The sequence below is a fragment of the Natator depressus genome, chromosome 10 (assembly GCF_965152275.1).
Source record: "Natator depressus isolate rNatDep1 chromosome 10, rNatDep2.hap1, whole genome shotgun sequence".
Lineage (NCBI taxonomy): Eukaryota > Metazoa > Chordata > Testudines > Cheloniidae > Natator > Natator depressus.
The window spans coordinates 56820787-56840378 of record NC_134243.1 but is presented as its reverse complement, the minus strand read 5'-3'; the positions used below and the strand labels follow the sequence as shown (position 1 = coordinate 56840378).

Genomic DNA, 19592 nt, shown 5'->3' with positions numbered 1-19592 from the left:
GTATGGCAAGGTCGTCTTCTTCCTTGCCTCGGAGGCCGCCGCCCAGGAGGCAGTGGCGAAGGGCCTGGCGGTGGGGGGCATGTTCATCCCCTTGGAGCCGCTGGAGGACCTGGGTGCCTGTGTAGTCCTGACCTCTATTCCTCCTCTCCTCCCCAATGCTGCCCTGCTGTCTGCCCTCTCTACCCTGGGGGAATCTCTGTCATCAGCCCTCTCCCGCTGGGCTGCAAAGACCCCGCCTTCCGTCACGTCCTCTCGTTCCACCGGCAGGTGCAGCTTCAACTGCCGCCAGCAGTGCGTGGCGGAGAGGCGCTCAAGGGGTCTTTCTTGGTCACCTACCAGGGGGCCCATTACCGGGTGCATTATTCCATGGGAGAGGCCCGGTGAGCCTCAGACCCCTGAGCCAGACCGAGAGGAGCCATCTCCCATCTCCCAGTTACTGGGGCCCAGGATCCTGCCTCTGCCCCTCTCCCCGACCCTACTCCTGACCCCGTCCCTATTCTCTCCATTTCCCATGATGCCACTGCCACCCCTGGGGCCGTCTCCTTCCCTTTCCCGGAGGATGACCCCCAGGGAGCGGCCTTTGTGTTTCCCTGTCCCGACTCACTAGGGGCTGCTATCTTCCCTCCGCTGCCCCCCATTGAGCTGGGGTCTGAGGCGGGTCAGGTGGCACCGGTCCATCGGGCGCCATGTCGAGGGTCTGCCCCTTGCCTGCCCATCTTGGTGGGCCACGGGGCTGTGCCAGGGGCCCCACCGGAGGTCAACCGGGGGACAGTGACCCCACACCCCCATCGGTTGTGAGACGAGCTGCGGGAGTTTCTAGAAGACGTCTGTGGCTCCCGCAATAAGGTTCAGCTCGCTCTCCAGTGATGGGGGCATTTTCACCAAATCCTCCGGGCCGTGAGGGCCCTCATGGGGGAGGGTAAGAGGACCAGGAAGCAGGGCACCACGGCTTACCATCGGGTCTGCGGCTTCAGTGACTCCTTGCTCACCTTCGGGGTAGGTCATGGTTTGCTGCGCAGCCCACTGGGGGCCATGAGCATCCCTGCCGGCGAGGATCCCCCACAGCCCTCCTCATGGCACCTATTACCTTTGCAACACTGAACACCCGGGGCTGTAGGATGGGTCTCCGCAGGTGCCAGGTGCTCTCCTTCCTTCGGGAGGGTGGGTACTCTGTGGTTTTCTTCATCTTTTCTCCCGTACGGATCCGGCCGTCGAAGACAGCTGGCAGCTGGAATGGGGGGACAGGGTCTATTTTAGCCATCTCACAGTTCGTACGGCTGGAGTGGTGACCCTGTTCTCCCCCGACATATGGCCTGAGGTGCTGGGTGTCGCTGAGGTCGTGCCGGGCCACCTGCTGCACCTCCAGGTCCACATGGAGGGGCTTGTAGTCAACCTCATTAACATCTATGCCCCGACATCGGGCCCGGAGCGGATGCGTTTTTATCAGCAGGCGTCTGCCTTCCTCGGCTCCATGGATCCTTGTGAGTGCCTGGTCCTGGGTGGGGACTTTAACGCCACCCTCGAGGAGCGGGACCGCTTGGGGACCGAGCAGAGCCCGGCTGCTGCGGATGTCTTCCGAGAGATTGTCGAGCATCACTCCCTGGTGGACGTCTGGCATGACCACCACCCGGATGATGTCTTGATGTTTACCTATGTCCGGGTGGAGGTCCATCGGTCGTGCCACTCCTGATTGGACCGCTTCTACTTGTCACGCTTCCATCTTTCACGAGCCCACTCCTCCACCATCCGGCCGGCCCCTTTTTCGGATCACCATCTGGCCACCATGATGGCCTCTCTCCGTGCGGAGAGGCCGGGGGTGGCCTATTGGCATTTTAACAACAGATTGCTGGAGGATATGGGCTTCGTGGCGTCCCTCCAGGAGTTCTAGCTGGCCTGGCGAGGGCAGTGGTGTGCCTTTCCCTTGGTGCAGCGGTGGTGGGACCTGGGGAAGGTGCGTGCCTGGCTCTTCTGCCGTGACTACACCCAGGGTGCCAGCCGAGAGAGGGATGCAGCGATAGAGCAGTTGGAACAGGAGGTCTTAGAGCTAGAGAGGCGGCCACCAGCCCTGAGTATCCATCCCTTTGCAGAGCGTGCCGGGAGAAGCGGGAGGAGCTCTGGGTCCTCGACGACCATTGGGCCCACAGTGCTTTTGTTCGATCCCGCATGATCTTCGGGAGATGGATCGCAGTTCCTGCTTCTTCTACACCCTGGAGAAAAAGAGGGGGGCCAAGAAGCACGTCACCTGCCTTCTAGCGAAGGACGGCACCCCCCTCATGGATCTGGCGGAGATGTGCGAGAGGGCCAGGACCTTCTAAGCACATCTTTTCTCCCTGGATCCGACCGATCCTACCGCTTGCAGAGTGCTCTGGGATGGACTCCCGACGGTCAGCACGGGCGACCGGGACCGGCTAGACCTGCCTCTCTCTCTGGCCGAGTTCTTGGAAGCCCTCCATTGCATGCCCACCAACAAATCTCCGGGCATGGACGGGCTGATTGTGGAGTTCTACCGCGTGTTCTGGGACATCCTCGGCCCAGATCTAGTCACTGTCTGGTCCGAGTCATTATAAAGCGGGGTCCTCCCTCTCTCGTCCAGGCGAGCTGTGCTCACCTTATTGCCGAGGAAGGGGGACCTCCGCGACTTATGGAATTGGCGTCCCATCTCGCTCCTCAGCACGGACTACAAAATCGTAGCGAAGGCCATCTCGCTGCGGCTGGGGTCTGTGCTGGAGGATGTGATCCGACCAGACCAGACCTACACCGTCCCGTGCCGTACCATCTTTGATAACCTGTATCTGGTCCGGGATCTCTTGGAGCTTGGGTGTAGGGATGGTCTGTTTTTCACCCTCCTGTCCCTGGATCAGGAGAAGGCGTTCGACAGGGTGGACCACGGGTATCTCCTGGGCACTCTGCGAGCGTTAGGTTTCAGATCCCAGTTTGTGAGTTTTCTCCAGGTGCTGTATGCTTCCGCAGAGTGTCTGGTCAGGATCAACTGGACCCTGACCAAGCCGGTCAGCTTCAGGTGGGGAGTACAGCAGGGGTGCCCCCTCTCGGGCCAGCTGTACGCTCTGGCGATTGAGCCCTTCCTCTGTCTCCTCCGCAGGAGGTTGATGGGGTTGGTGCTTTGAGAGCCGGAGCTGCAGCTGGTCCTGTCGGCATACGTCGACGATGTGCTCCTTGTGGTCCAGGACCCGGGCGACTTGGTGCGGGTGGAGGCTTGCCAGACTGTGTACTCGGTGGCCTCCTCTGGCCGGGTCAACTGAGTCAAGAGCTCTGGCCTGGTGGTCGGGGACGGGTAGCAGGTGAGCTCCCTCCCACCATGCTTCAGGCCATCCGGTGGAGCGCTGGTCCGCTGCTCTATCTCAGCGTTTACCTTTCTGCCACACATCTGTCTCTGCCGGAGAACTGGCATGGTTTGCAGGGCAGGGTGACGGAGCGGCTCTGGAGCTGGACAGGACTACTCAGGTGCCTCTCCCTTCGACGGAGGGCACTAGTACTCAATCAACTAGTCCTGTCCATGCTCTGGTACCGGCTCAACACCCTGGTCCCAGCCCCGGGCTTCCTGGCCGACCTCCAGACAGCGATTCTGGAGTTCTTTTGGCCAGGACTGCACTGGGTCTCTGCAGGGGTCCTCCATCTGCCCCTTGGGGAGGGAGGGCAGGGTCTGAAGTGCCTATGCACTCAGATCCATGTCTTCCACCTCCAGTCCCTGCAGAGACTCCTTTATGGTGCAGGTAGTCCAGCGTGGAGAGTACTGGCGCACGCCTTCCTGCGCCGCCTCCGAGGGCTCCGATATGAATGGCAGCTCCTTTATCTCGATCCGAGAGGTCTTCCGCGAGACCTCTCTGGACTGCCAGTCTTCTACCAGGACCTCCTCCGGACCTGGAAACTGTTCTCGGCGACCAGGTCCGTGGCGGCCACCAAGGGGGCAGATCTCCTCGCGGAGCCCCTGCTACACAATCCCCAGCTCCGTGTGCAGGTGGTGGAGTCCCCCTCGGTGTGCCAGAGGTTGGTCCTGGCAGAAGTCACCAGAGTCGGAGACCTCCTGGATTACGACCGGGGAGACTGGCTGGATCCCCTGACGCTTGCTCAGCACATGGGACTCTCCAGGCCTTGTACTCCCCGGCACGTACTTCAGGAGGTGAGGGCCGCTTTGATGCCCGCTGCTCGGGTTTACCTCGATCGGGTCCTGCATGAGGGCACACCCCACCCACCCACCACCCCAGGCTCTCCGGACCTTTTCATCAGGCCCCTGTTCTGTGGACCCAACTGGTCCCCCCGCCCCTTCTCCGTGAGCCGGCTGCACGGTTCGTTTCCAGACCGCACCAAGGAAACATCTTTACATGCTCGTGTTCCACACTCTTTACTTCCTCACCCTCGCGTCCCGCCCTGACACAAAGTGGCAGGACCTCCTACCACCTTTAGAGGGTGAGGAGCCCCAGTAGGCCAGCCTATGCTCCACCCTGGTCCCAAGGCCCGCCGGGGATATCAGTTGGCGGCTCTTTCATGGGGCCGTGAGCACGGGCATGTATTTGGCGTGGTTTACCCCTATCCCGGACACCTGAACATGAGGGCGTGAGGGAGACTCTGGCGTGTGTTTACTTGGAGTGCGCCAGGTTGCAGCCCCTATTCCGGCTCCTCACAAATATCCTGTTACGTTTCTGGCTGCACTTTTCCCCTCACCTCCTTCTCTATGCACTCCGTATCCTTGGCCCCACAAAGTTACGGGATCTCCTGGACAACCCCCTCCTGGCCCTGGCTAAAACAGCCATCTATAAAACCAGGGAGAGGAGGTTGGCCAATGGAGACTCCTGTGACTGTGGGGCCTGTTTCCGATCCTCTATCCGTTCACGTATCCGGGCAGAGTTCCTCTGGGTGGTGTCCACTGGCTCTCTTGATGCCTTTGAGGAGCAGTGGGCGCTGTCCGGGGTTCTCTGCTTGGTGTCCCCATCAGGCTCCCTTCTTTTGACCCTTTGACCGCACTCCTGTCCCTGTTATTTCATTAGTTGTCCCCTGGAATCATTTGGTTTCCAGGTCCTGTATATCCTTCCCTTAGGCTGGGGGGGGGGGAGGTGGTCCTTAAGCAGTGAGCGGGCTCCCGCCTGTCCTCTTCCCGGAACCCAGTGGGTACACTTTGTTATTACAACACTGGATGATCTTTCCAAAGTGTCTTAGTGGTAAACTGATATACTGTAGCACACATGTTCAGATGGTCCATCCAAGGTCCCACATACCGGTGAAGCCTACTGTTATAGGCTTCAATGGTTTTAATTTATGCATAAATGCATAAATGTTTAAGTTTTGCCTTGCATTGGCCCCTGTGCACTGGGGTGCATTTCCTTGCTATATGAATGGAACAGCTGTTAAAACTTCTGCGCTCGGTGAATTATGTTCATTATGTTTTTTCACAAAAGCATAGAAATCATGAAATACTTTTAAAAAAAAAAACTGGTAAGCTATCCTAGGTGGACTGGAATGCTTTTTATCCTTATTACAACTAGCTGCTCTTGAATATTGTTCTTTTGTCCCTACAATGTTTGCTCCTTGGTGAATTGTGGGTGTAATTCCAACAACATCTTGAGATTTGTATCATAAGACACAAAGGAATGCAAAAGCCCAGAACTGCAGCATGCTTTACAGAGTGGAGGTTGTATCTTGCATCTAGCAGGTGGAAGATTATTCTTTAAAACTATTTTGAAGTTTTAAAAAAATCTTAGTCTTCTTTTGATCTCATACTTGGAAATGCAGTTTGAGCTTCCCTCTTGCGTCTGGCTTGACCAGTCTCTTTTAACTTTCCATGTCATTATGGACAGAATTTTTAGAAGGGCTCAGAACCAGGAATTGGGGCCAGATTTCTAAAAGAGCTCAGTTCCCATAAAGGCACCAAAATAAATAAATAAAAGCATGCTGATGCCTATGGCATTTGCAATATGAAAACTCACTGAAATGTTACTGTGCTTGTAGATTCTTCAGTCAAATGATATACTGTTAAATTTTTGGTTCCAGACACACAGGAGTAAACAAGCATTGTGTGCTTGCTTACTCCCCTTTCCCTGAGCAGACAGAATGGGGAGGGGCAGGGACTGACACATCCTGACTGTTCCTGACACACAACCGTCCCATCACTAATACACCCTTTGCTTGTGAGGCAGAACAGTGCATAATGTGTAACCACTGCTACCCTGAGTAGCTTGCTTGCACATTTGAATATACATCATGCTACTACAAGTCACATGAGTGTTGTACAGGATTTAGTCTTAAGTAAACCATTTTTGTACTTCTATCTACCTCCTGCAGACTAGTACTTGGTTTGGTGCCCATATGCATACAGCCACTAGCGACAGTCAGGGTATGTCTACACTTGGAGCTATTGGTGTGATTCCCAGCTTGCATGGACATACTTGCACTAGGTCTCATTGAGGTAGCGCACTAAAAATAGAAGAGTAGCCAGGGTGCCATGGCAGCAGCGAGTGAACAAGCTAGCAAAATACAAACCTGACTGAAACTTGTGGGTACATACGCCACACAGCTACTCTATGTTGCTGCTAACTGTTACCCTGGCTACACTACTGTTTTTAGCATGCTAGCTCAATGAGAGCGAGTGTGAGTATGTCTATGCGATCTGGGTAGCACACCCACTCGAACTGTAGGCATAACCTCTGAAGTAATAGAACAGCAGACTCTCCTCATATTTGTCCAATGATTTCTTAGCAACAAAAACACTTTTCAGTGATTCATAAAACTAAATACTCCTTTTGTTTACTGAGATTTGGAAGGCAGCTTAATTGTGCAGTTTATATTAAACACCGCTGGTTTCTGCAATTATATTCTATATTGAAACCCAGAATACTTGGTTTACAAAGTCATCTTCTTCCATGTTAGTTTTTACTTACTGAGCACATATAAGTACAGAAGTTTGTAAAGGGATCTTGCAGTAAACTTTTTAAAAAAACAAAACAAACAACAAAATATACTTTTGGCCTAAGCTCCAAAAATGTGTGCTTGCAATTGCACACGAAAAAATGCCTGTGAAACTAGGTGATATTTGTATGGCCAAAATGGGCATATTAAGCATGCAGATGTACACTATGTATTTATATATTTGTTTGCACAAAATTCTAATTGCATGTATAACCCTAGTAACTACACAAACAAATTAGGTGGGTGACTGGATGTGTATTTTTGCATCCACCTTTTTGAAAATCGGGTCCTTTATGTCCTGTAAGCTCAGCACTTAGATTTCAAGTAACAAAATTTCTTCAGGGACTTCTTCTAATCCCAGTCTTTTGTATCTTCATATTTTTTAAATGATCTCACTTCAGGTAAATATGTGCCAAGTATTTTTTATTTGGCCTTTGAAAATCTGTTAGGGTACAAAAAAGTGACTTTTTCTCTTTTGTGTTTATGTCCCACAAACCATTAGCATGTTTTTGGCTAGGTGTGTGGGCTTGGCAACATGATTTTGTTAAAGATAACAGCACAAGGAATTAATTAATACTGCAGGTTGGATTTTGATACATTTTTATTTAAAAGAACTTTATAGTCACATTAGAGATTGGCCAAAAAAGAACCTGAAACTAGAACTCGTTCAGATTTCAGAGGAGTATGACTGGAGTGGTGTTGGATTTGTACACCATCCTCAGGGTTTTGTTACAGAGTAAAATTCAAAACCATAAAGAGGTTCTGTTTTTATCCTAATTTCGATGTGGCCAAAATCTCATTAGAATAGTCACTGTAATGAGCTTTTGGCCCAACAGAGGTGAAGTCTCTTGAGATTGTTTGTTAGTTTGTCTTTAAATCTGAACCAGAGTTATTTTAAGAAACAGGTATTGCTCAAATTGTAAATCATGCTATCTTATTTTTTGGTTGGTACCATTTGAAAACCAGTGGAGACATTCATTAAACATTCTTTTATCATTACAAACCTTTAACTACAGATTTACACTCGTGTAATGGAGGTCAGAATCTGGCCCCATAGTTGCAGCATATCTGTACTTTCTTCTGGGAAGATACCAACCACATGCTTGAATGTACAGCACTGAGATAGTCTCTCTTTTGACCATACTGTACAGAGTACTGAATAAAATTTAAAGAAAATCCTAGTAAAATGAACATTAAGAGCATGCTGATGTCTTAATACTTTGAGTTTATGCCTCCACAGTTTGTCATATGGTACCAACCAAAATATACCTGGAGAAATATAAACCAATATGTTCTGTTTATTCCAGATTAACATCAGTGTAACTGAGATCAGAATCTGGGATACTTTGGAAATCCCTTATGTTCTATACCATACAACCAGCTGCCCCCTTTCAAATGTACTCAATTTCACAAACAACAACGATCCACTATGATCATATGAGCCAAAAATAACAATGTGCCATAAAAATTATGGATGCCTGTTGCATACATTTGCTACAGTAGTTTCAAAGCAATTGCTTTTTATGCTTTTCTATGAGAACTCAGACACAAGACTAACCACTTCTTGGAGTCCATGTGCTATTGGTGAATAGACACAGGATAATTTCATGTCTCTGGTTTCCACTAATGGTAACTACATAGAGAGATTTAGCTTCTGTTTTCTCCAAACACTCCACAGATACCCTAGTCTGGAGGTACATCTTTAGTCCTATGTTGACTTTTTTCATAGATTCCAAGGCCAGAAGGGACCACTGTGATTATCTAATCTGACCTCCCGTATAACACCGGCCAGCACTTCTGCAAAATAATTTTTAGAGCATATCTTCTAGAAAAACATCCAATTTAAGTTGTTCTTGCTGCCCATATCACGTTTCCTCCAGTACACTGAATTGCTAAATGATGATTTTCTAATGTGTTCTCACTTCTCTATTACTTTGCTTCTTTTATTATTTTCATATTGTAATTCTACCATATTGCTAAGTGTCTTCCCTTCTGTTTGCCATTTGAGTTGTTACCTTTCAAGCACAAAGGGAAAGTAACAATGATACTTGCTATAATTCAGATGATGAAAGTGCATCCCAGAGTGAATGCTTTCCAATTGAAATGATACCAAAAATGGTTAAAATGTGAGATTAATTTAGATAATGGTTTAGCTTGCTGTTGCTTGTCACATTCCACGCCTGCTTCTTCCAAAACCTTAACTGCTATCTGATCTTAATCAGTTCCGTATATTAGATTATGTAACTATGACAGTTACATATTTCACTTAACAAAAATACACATTACTCATACTTTTGAGAGGTCTTACTCCTGAACCAACAGTACCTATATTTTTACAACTCATTCATGCACTTATTGTATTATTGTAGATGAAGTCTATCAGTCAAAAATATTTCTGAAATGTGGGAGAAAAAACACAGGCATATACTAGAACACACCATTTGTCTTGAAAATGTGGTGGAATTACAGAAGTATTCCAATGTGCAGAAGAGAAATGGTAAATCTTATGGCGCAGTTCGCCAGTTCATGAGGCAAAACTCCCATTGCTTTTAATGGGAACTTACCTGGAGAGGAGAAAACCTCAAACTAATGACTGCAGAATTTGGCCCTGGAGTAGTTAATATGGTTCCATGCTATTATTTTGTGAATAGAAGTATAAATAAGCATGTAAAACCCAAAGCAGCTTAGGTGCAATAATTTAAATATGCTCTTTATAATTACTTTCTAATTGCATCTAATAAGTAAACTGTGTGAGTAACTGCCTGTGTGGCAGACTAATGGCCAATTACACACACCTTAAGAGATGTCTGATGGATCATAAGGAATAGTATAAGGTATTGAAATTGTACATCCTTGAATTTGTAATGTGATTTCCATAAGCACACCTTTTGTCCATATGATTTCAGAGCTGAGATCTACCGCAGGATTGCACCTACTACAGTATGGAGACTTATACCAGTTATGGGGCAATTAGGTGGATGTTAGAGACATCAATATTTCTTTGAATCTCATAGAAAAGCAATGTTTTGCAGGAGAGACTGATACCTTCATAGAAATGTCCATTCTAAAATAGATATATTTTAAAAAGTTTGGCCTATACATTGTGTTCAGCAACAGTCATCCATTGCTTTGGTATTTATTTATCTCAACAGGTGCGATGCTGGTTTAGCCAGATTGTCTGCAGAGCACAAAATTACATATGAAAGACTTCAAAGCCTAAGCAAAGATCAACAAGCTTCTAAAATGATCTTGGAATCTAAAATCAAAGAAGCAGAAATACAGGTATGTTGTATAAAACAAGTGATCCTCATAGGAGGGAGAGTTTAACTTCATGAACAAAAATACCATATTGTTAAGCTAATGCCACTGGAGTTGCTGGCTTTCAGAAGAAACATAATCAAGGTCCTGACCATTTTTACTCATTAAAGATCCCATGACACTCTGTGCAAATGTAGATGCAAATGTGTCTGCTCTGGAATCCGGACCAAATCTGAATTGGTACGTACATTTCACCTACTTACATTCTTCTATTGCTCTAACTGGATAAAGTATTCATAATTTCCTGTCCCTAAAATGTTGCTTAGTGGTTGCGTGTATTGTTCTAATGTCTCTGTGAGCAACCCCAGTAATGGCTGCATTTCAGTAGGGGTTCCCTCTGGGTTAATCTGTGGCATTCAGCCACAAACCAGGAGTGATGCAGAGCCCCTGCAAGAGCACCAGGAACACTTTGTACCATGCAGGCACAGTTTCCACGAGTGCTGCTCCTTGTGCATTTTTCACGAGCCATTTGGGTTATACAAAATGCTGTATATAAGAAAATAGTTTTACAGAATACCATGATGCACCAGCCTGATTCCATGGGCGAGTATGGAGGGAGTGATGCCAGGGCTTTTCCTGTCTCTATCTGTTTTACAGCAGACATGCAGGTGAGGGACAAGCTTCTTGCTTGTTCCTGTGCACTAGCATAGCCTCACAGGGGCCACTCACAATCTAGACCTGTATCTGTGCAGTAATAATCTGTCAAATATATCAAGTAATCCCACTGAGTTAGCCAGTGGTACTGTAGGTATATTAGTCACAGAGGAAAATCAATCCCATGACACTTCCAACTTCTATATTTAAACCCTGAACAGAAAAGAGCTCAACAAAGACATTTTCCATGATTCAAGCAGGTTACACTTACAATTTTAAAACATGGAAAAAAATCTATATTCCGTAACCTGCTAACTACAGTCTCATTCTTCATGATGCTGTAGTTGAACATTAGCATTTCCATTGTATGCCATAAAAATTTCACACTGATCTAAAGCTTGGCACACAAGAGCAGTCTGATAATTCACTTTTTTTCTTACTAGCTTTTAAAACAATCTGTTCTGTTTTAATGAATGCCTCAAATATAGAAGCTGATTTATAGAAATGGATTGGTTTAAGATGCATTTTCTACACTTATATAGTTAAAATATTCCTTTAATTTATAAACTCAGATTTCCCATGTGTTGAGTAACTCAGGTTTCCCAGGTAGTGAGGTATACAGCTCTTAAGCAGTAACTTTTAAAATTACAATTTTACAGAGTTTGCCAGCACACTGACTGCTGGCACAGGGCCTGTTCTCTTGATGGGCCACATTTTACCTTCAGTCTCTGTGTGTAAATACCATTGTTGTCAATGAGAATTCAGCATTGGAATGAGGTTGTAACATGACCTGATGTGTGCACATGGGCAATAATAGGAATTAATGTGTGCATTTGGGACAAATCCTATTTTCCTCCCTCCCCCATACTCTCTCAATGGGTTTGGAAAGTCCAGAAGGTAATGGAAGGAAGAATGAGGGCCTGCCCAAGAGGTGTGTACCATGGACAGTACTCCTGAGAGCTACCTCACACAGGGAGGTTTTGGAGGTGGGGTGCGGCTAGGTGATATTCCTCACCTACTCACAAAAACAGGTCCAGGCAGATGCTCTTACTGCAAGGAAACACAGCTCCCCCCCCGGTTGTTGTTGGCTGAGAAATTGTGATCTTAGTAATGCTGCCACTCCAGTTGTGTGGGTTAGTACATTTTGCAAGATGAGGACAGTTTAAAAAACTAAAAGGAAAATTTGCAAGTAGGTTAAAGTTTGGGCCCATCAATTAGAGCAGCGTCCCTTTAAAATCTTCACTCATAATATAAGTATTTATGTTCCAAATACAATGTGTGATGAGTTCGAGGAGAAAAATAGTAAATTCAGAATTCTGTTTCAGATTTCTTACCTTCTGAGCAGAGTAGAGCAGTCAATAATGCAACAAGAAGCAAAACTGAAGATTGCCTACAAAGAGAGCAATCAACAGCTCCACCTTCTGGATGTTAAGTGAGTACTCACCTTGTTGGAAAATCATGCTATTTATAAATCAAGGGGCTAGTCTTGCAAACCCCACTATGCACCTTTCTGTATTTTTAGGCACCTAAATACTTCTGTAAATCTGGTCACAAACCACTTTGAACTAAATTTGTAAAACATTGTGTGCCAGATGTTAGTATTAAGACCGGGAAAAGAATGTATACTGTATATACATGTGCAGACAGCCAGACACGGAATTCAATAGTTGTAACATTTTCAAACTGACTGCAAATATATATGTGCACATAGAGTTACTGCAACTATCTCAGCACTATGCCAAAATGAGAGAGGCAAATGCATAGGACTTCAAATACTACAGCACATTTAAATATACATGTAGATCCAAATCCTAAAATCTTTACTCAGTTCTTTCCAGTCCAAACTCTCATGGGCTTCAAAGACTGTAAAGTGAATGGGATGCCACAATTGTTTCTAGGCTATGACATACTATTTCTTGAAGGGTCTGCATCATATATGCCTCAAAATACTGCAACCATATTTTGTGCAACTAGTTGCTGTTCTATTACATTCTCTCATCCTTGATTATCTGAAACAATTAACATAAACCAAGCCTAGCAGTGTGAAATTTCAAAACACTGCATGAATATGCTGTCAAACATGCTATGGAGGAAGAAGGGGATTTTTATGCTGATTGTCATAAAAACTCCACAGCCCAGTGATCAAAGAACCTGAGATGCTCTTGTATATTTGCAAACATGCTCGTTTATTTTATTCTCTTAGATTAAAAGGTGCAGTAGAAGAACTCAGCAGCCAGATATTGTCTGCCCGCAGCTGGTTGGAACAGGAACATGAACGGATTGAAAAAGAGCTTTTACAGAAAATTGATCAGATTTCCGTGGCCCTTAAGGAAAAGACTGTAGGTTTCTGTAATAAAAGAATAAACTGTTTTGAAAATACTTCTAGAGATGTATACAAGCAAATGTTACTGAGTTGGCATTTGGTGGGATTTTCAGAAGTGCTCAATATGGGCATAAGTCCACTGCTGTTGATGCAATGATAAAATTCCCATTGATTGGGAGCTTTTGAAACACATCCTATCATGATAGATAAATCTGAACATTACTTTTAAATTTACAAATATTCTATCTTAAAAATAAAATGAAGAAGCAGCTTACAGTGACCCAGCCAATTTGAGAATTTTTATTAACTATATTCTATAACTGCTTAAACGTTTAAATCTTGTATAGAAAATTATAAGTAAGCATTGATGCTTGTTGCATATCTAGGGAATGAACAGTTTATTACCCAAAGAATTTGGTAATTTATTACCCAAAGAATAACCAAATATAATTATTTTCACTGATCTCAGGAAATGAGTGAAAGGGCCATAGAGATGAGATTCAGCCAGATGTCAGAGAAACTTGATAAAATAGAAGAAATTCAAAAAATAACCATGGAAGAACATGGAACAAAACAGGCTGAAGAGAAGATAAATATTCGAATCAGCAAGCTTCAGATGGAGATTAATGAAGATATAAAAGAAATGAAAGCTGAAGTTAATGCTGGTAGGACCACTACTGTCAAGCTTTGTACTCTGAATTCTGCTACCAGAATTTAGCTATGATAATAATACTAATTTGCATTAATGTATCTTTCATCTGAGGATCTCAAAGCTCTTTACCAACTTTGGGACCGATTTTTCAACTGGGTGCATAATGGATGTACCTACAAAACCGTGCACGCACCTGTTGCATGCACAGGTATCTGCACAGTGGTGAGATTCCTACAAAGCACAGAGCGAAACCGAATTAGCTTTAGATTTCTTGTTGTTGTTTTCTTTGTCTTTAGAAAACAGAAGAATTCAGTAGTCTATTGAGGGAGTAGCAGGCAAGAGGGTGTGGACTTGTGCTTGCCAACAGCTCTTGGCTGCCATAATGTGTATATGGGCACAGCTCCATTGACTTCAATGGAGTTTCACACATCTATACCAGCAGAGAATTTGGCCCAGTGTCTATCTTTATTAGGGACATTTGCTCTACTGATAATGAAAAATGCACTGTTATATGTTGTAATCTTGAATTTTGCTTTCTAATGTTCTTTAGTTTTAATAATAAAACTAATTCAATTTCTATCTGTAATTAGGGTTTGCGGCTATCTATGAGAGCATTGGGTCCCTACGGGAAGTTCTAGAAGCCAAAATGAAACTTGACAGGGATGAGCTACAGAAGCAGATGCACCAAATGAAGCAGGAAGTTCCGACATAGGGAGAGTCAAGATCATGACTGATCACAAGATTTATGCAGAGAGAAGAGCACTTATGTGTCTAAATAGGCTATAACCTCATTCCAATTTGTAATTAAGTGCATGTACCAAATAACATGCTTCTGTTCCACAGGTGTGTATGTTTACTGTAAGCGGTAAATGCAAGCTTTTAATAGCTAAGCTGATAAATAGTTTTTAGGGGGCAAAGCCCTAGCTCACCATTGTTTTACTCCAGTTGATTTCGGTGGAGTTACAGCTGTTTAAAAGTGGAGTAACACATTGGTGAATGTGATGCCAAATTTGTTAAAGGAACCTCAGTGCTGCCTCCACTTTTGTGGGTTTTGAAATATTAACGCTTGTACCCACAGTTAATTGCTGTTTAAAAGTCAAGCCTTAACAGGTCAATATCACTTTGCAATTCACCACCTTGCCAGATCTTTCGGCCATTGAAGTCACTGGAAATGTTCCCATTAACTTCACTGGAAGCAGAACTGGCTTCTAATAGACCAGTTTTAAAAATCCAAATACCATCAGAGAATGATGCCTTTGCTTCATTAAAAAAAATATTGTGTGTGCGCACATGCGTGTTAACTATATAGTATTATATTTTGTAGTTGTAGACTAAGAATAATCCATTTGAGGAACACGAGCAACTTAACATGTCGTTGTTTGAAGTCCTTAGGTATTGTGAACTTTCTAATTAATATCCAGGTAGAGCTGAGATGGGGTGAAGGATAATGTGTACAGTATTTTATTGTAAGTTTTAATATCAGTTGTGTTCTTGTGCATTGTTTCATTATGTCAGTGTAAACTTTGAGGGTTTTGCTGTCAGTGGAGAAAGTGATAATTCAAATAATTCTGGAGAACACGATGTAAAAATAAGATGCATTTTGATGTATCTTAAAATGTTTTATGATCTACTAGAAATTTGTATTGCTGATGTAAGACAACTGACTCTTCAGATTTAATTTATTTAAGTAGGTTTTAATAATTTAGCATGGATAAGTAGATTTGAATTAGTATTGTATTTACAAAATTTCCAAAGAATATTTTAATCTCTTAATGTACTTTATATTACACTGGTGCTTATTTCAATTTCCATAATAGATTACACAATGAAAATTAGCACCAACACTGTGTAGTAATCTAGATGGGAAAACATTCAGGGCCTAATCCTGCTCCCATTATCGTCAAGTGGTGCAGAATCAAGCCATCACTCAGAATACGTGGCCTGATCCAAAATCCATTGAAGTCAATAGGAGTCTGCAATGGCTTCAGTAGGCTTTTGCCCAGGCCCATATTGCCAAATGCTGGTGCCATTGAACTGTCGGTGGCAAACTCCCAATGACTTTGATGGGCCAAAGGTGTGGAACAAATAGTACAACAGTTAGGGCCCCAATCCTGCAAGGTCTTAAAACTCATTGATTTCAGTAGGACAATGCACAGTGTGTAACATTAAGCAAATGCACAAGTCTTTGCTGGATCAAGGGCTAAAGTAGCATTTGCTGCCAATATAGCCAAAAGTGTGTTTAACATATTATAGAACTTACCTTAAAACTTTACAACTTTGATTTCCAATGCTCTCTAATGGCAAAAAAGACTCTTTTCGTCCCACTTTGTGTCACCTAGTTGGCCACCTGCTGTGAAATATAATTAAAATGGCAGCTAGAGATAAGATTCCTGTTCACTGGAAGGAGATGGTTAAAACATTTACAGGTATTTCTGAAAAGTTGTTTTTAAAATTCCTTTTCTCGATGTCTGTATACCTATCTAGTCAATATTTAGCCATGTGCGGTGGAGAAGAAATCATTGGCCTTTTGTATCCCTCTTCCCCCCCGGCCTCCCTGCAGAAGGTATTTTTCTCCGACAATAGCAAATCTGTAACAAAGTGAATCTTACAGGAAATGAACAAGCATACAGTAAGTCAGAGAAACAATTTATATATGATTTTAATAAAAATGTTTCTCTTGTAAAACCTTGTGTGATCCAGCCCATATATAAAACAACACAGGAAATGCTAGCTGATTACTCGGTTTTTGCTTTTGAAAACAGTTTTTTCCCTAAAGGTGAATAAAGGGACATTGTCAGGTCAAAAATGATCTCTTTCTAAAATAATATCCATATCCAGGTTACTAAATAACAGCATTACACCAGTGTCTCCAAACTTCAGGGGTGGGTGCCAGGCAGATATGAGTGAGAGAACAAGAGCTCTGTGGGCAGAGAGAGAAAGCTACCTGACCTGGATCTACATTGCTCTCTGCAAACATGCAGGTAAAACTCCCTCGCTCTCACCTTTCCTTCTTTCTTCTATGGTGGCCCATACGGCAACCAGTTCTGGCAGCAGCAGATGTGTACAGGGTTACAGGTTCAGACAGTAGTCCACTGATCCATGTTTCTCCTGCCTGCTGCTGTGAAACTCAACTCACATAACATGTGCAGTTCAGTCTCACAAGACGGCTAACGGATATCCTTTTCAAGCCCCAAGATGTGGTCCATGGTTAGTGTGGGAGTGGAGAGGAAGAGCCTGCAGGGATGTGCAGCAAAAAAGAGAAAGCAAAAGGGGGAAAAACCAAGACTGGGAGCAGGGGGAAGGAACTGGCTGAAAGGATAGCAGAGAAGGAGACAATGGACATAAGTAAGGACATACAATGGCAACAGTTTTGGGGCATGGTGGGAGGACTCATGGAAGGGGACCTGCTGAAGCATCACAACAGGGGTTTGAACAAAATAAAGCTGGGAGCTAGGGGGTTGGATTACTAACACAGAGAAAAATGTACACACCTAATTTACTTGTCATCATTTATACTCCTTGTTCTCTGTATTTCACGCTGCTTGAACAAGAGAAATAGAGGAGTTGTTTTCGCTTTTTCTCCAGTCAGTTTCCCTTTCTGGTTCTCCTGCACAAGCAGGTGCTGGGCGGCTTGTTTGCAAACTCTGCAGGGGAATATTAATTCTTTCAAAATAACGTTTGAGATTGTCAAAGCAGTGTATTTGGGATGCACATCTTGTGTTCATTTCAACTGAAGATGTGTGGTGAAATCCACTTCTCTGAAATCTCAACAACCTGTCTCCTTTGAAATAAACACACAGACACAGGGATATTTCTACTGATGCTGCTAGGTTTTCTAAAAGCTTGCTTTTGCAAAACTAAAATTTGCTTCTAAATTGACTTTACTAAGTCTCTGTAAAACCAAGAGGAAGAGTCTTCAGTCGTTATACAATGGAGCGGCCCCTTCTGGTTTTTAGTGTCATGCTGCCATCATGTGGTCTCTTCATTTTGCTCAACGGGGGGGCATCCCTTTCTGTAGCGGTAGAGAGGTTCTGACAGTTGAAATAGTGTGGTTTCTCAAGTGAGTGAAGGTTTTAGGAGGCAGGGACTATTCCTTCTGTATGGCACAAAACCCCTTCAGGGTTTTTGGAGTTAGGAATGGAACAGGCAGTGGGATGGGTTAGGGTTGAACTGGAGGGTTTCCAGAGCGTAGTTTCCACAGTGGCTCAACTCTTTGACCTTCCAAGGAAGATTCCTCCCCAGCTTTCCCTCTGCCATGGATCTCCCCAGCAACCAGCCTGAGTATCTTAGGCTGGAAAATGGGTTTGCCCCATAGAGCTTGATCCTGGTCCTACAGAAATCAGTACAGTTTTGACTGAGTTAACCTAAATTATGACTTCAGGATTTGGCTTTTAATGTGAGGATTAATGGGTGCAGAGGGCATACATGAGGCCTTCTGCACTGGGGTGAGTGACACAGTTAGTGAATTGAAAGGCCCATGGGATTATTAAACAGATTTTTTTTTTTCTGGCCACTAATTTTGCATGAATATGGGGAGTTTGGAAAAGAGGAAACTGGCATTTCTTAGGACTATTTGAGCTGCAAAATCCAGAATACTTTTTACCCATAAAGAGAGCAAGCAGCAGGCCTTGGAGAGAACTTACTAAATCCTGATGATGTTGACTTCAGATACCAGTGTAGGGGTTTGAGGTATGAGTAGGTCCATCGTTATGTCCCCTGAAGGAAGCTCACAGGCCTTAGAAGAGCATCCAGAGCAGGTGAATTCGGGGGAGAGATTAGGTGGAAGTATACTTACCATTTCACGGCCTGTAGGAACCAGATATTTTCTAACTTTGGAAATAGTTTGGTCCAGAATAAGCTGAGGGATGGGCAAAGGTTGGGAGGTGGGAGTTTTTTGTAACATTTCCAAACTGGTTCACCCTTCCTTCCTGACGAATTTACAGAAACGCTAATGATGGCCATGACCACAAATGTTCTCCCTTAGGAGTGGCCCTTTTTAATATGTTTGAGTTTGTGTTTCATACTGCTATGATGGCTTATGGCAGTACAGGGAGGCTTTTGTAGCCCTAAGAGGGCTTCTGGCCGTACGGGGAGGTTCTCATAGTGCTACAATGGCTTCTGGTGGTATGGGGAGGCTTTTATAGCACTACGATGGCTTGTGGTGGTCCAGGGAGGCTTTCATAGTGCTATGATGGCTTGTGGCAGAAGGGGAAGGCTAACATAGCACTATGATGGCTTCTGGAAATATGGGAGGCTTTCACAGTGCTGTGATGGCTTCTGGTGGTACAGAGCAGTTTTCCTATCACTGTGATGGCCTGTGCGGGTCTGGGGAAGCTTCCATAGCACTACGATGGCTTCTGGCAGTACGGGGAGGTTTTCATAGCACTACAGGACTTCCGGCAGCATGGGGAGGCTTTGTTACCCAAAACTTTAGACGCTAATTAAGTTACCTAAAGGTTGGCTAATTTTAAGAAAAGGAATAAACAAGATTGTGGCTCGCCCTAAAGGAATTTCCATAGTGTTACCAGGGGGCTTGTCTTGACCCACAGAGGGCTCCGCAGAGCAAGCTAGTCTTGCTGACTTCTGAAAGGACAGGGATACAGCCTTCCGCTCAAGGATGGACACACAAGCAGTAACTCTTCGAAAACAAAATAATTATTTATTTAAAGGAAATAAGTGGTTACAATGTAGTAAATGAAGCAAGAAAGGATATATAAAGCATAGCAAAATGCAATAGAATTACATTAAAGACTTAAAGCAGTGCAATAAAATAAAAGACACATATTA

At 44.6% G+C, this 19592-nt stretch overlaps 1 protein-coding gene across 2 annotated transcripts in view; it reads left to right on the top strand.

Moving 5' to 3' along the window:
• FAM81A (family with sequence similarity 81 member A) overlaps nt 1-16464 on the top strand; it is a 38535-nt gene extending 22071 nt beyond the window's left edge. The window contains exons 4-8 of one of the 2 annotated variants that reach the window (XM_074964754.1): nt 10071-10200; nt 12156-12262; nt 13034-13169; nt 13623-13818; nt 14396-16464. In XM_074964754.1, coding sequence (XP_074820855.1) covers nt 10071-10200; nt 12156-12262; nt 13034-13169; nt 13623-13818; nt 14396-14517 — 691 coding nt within the window. In that variant the 3' untranslated portion in view covers nt 14518-16464. The remainder of the gene's footprint in view (nt 1-10070; nt 10201-12155; nt 12263-13033; nt 13170-13622; nt 13819-14395) is intronic. The other variant, XM_074964753.1, reaches the window with a different exon arrangement.
• Nucleotides 16465-19592: the final 3128 nt, after the last annotated feature.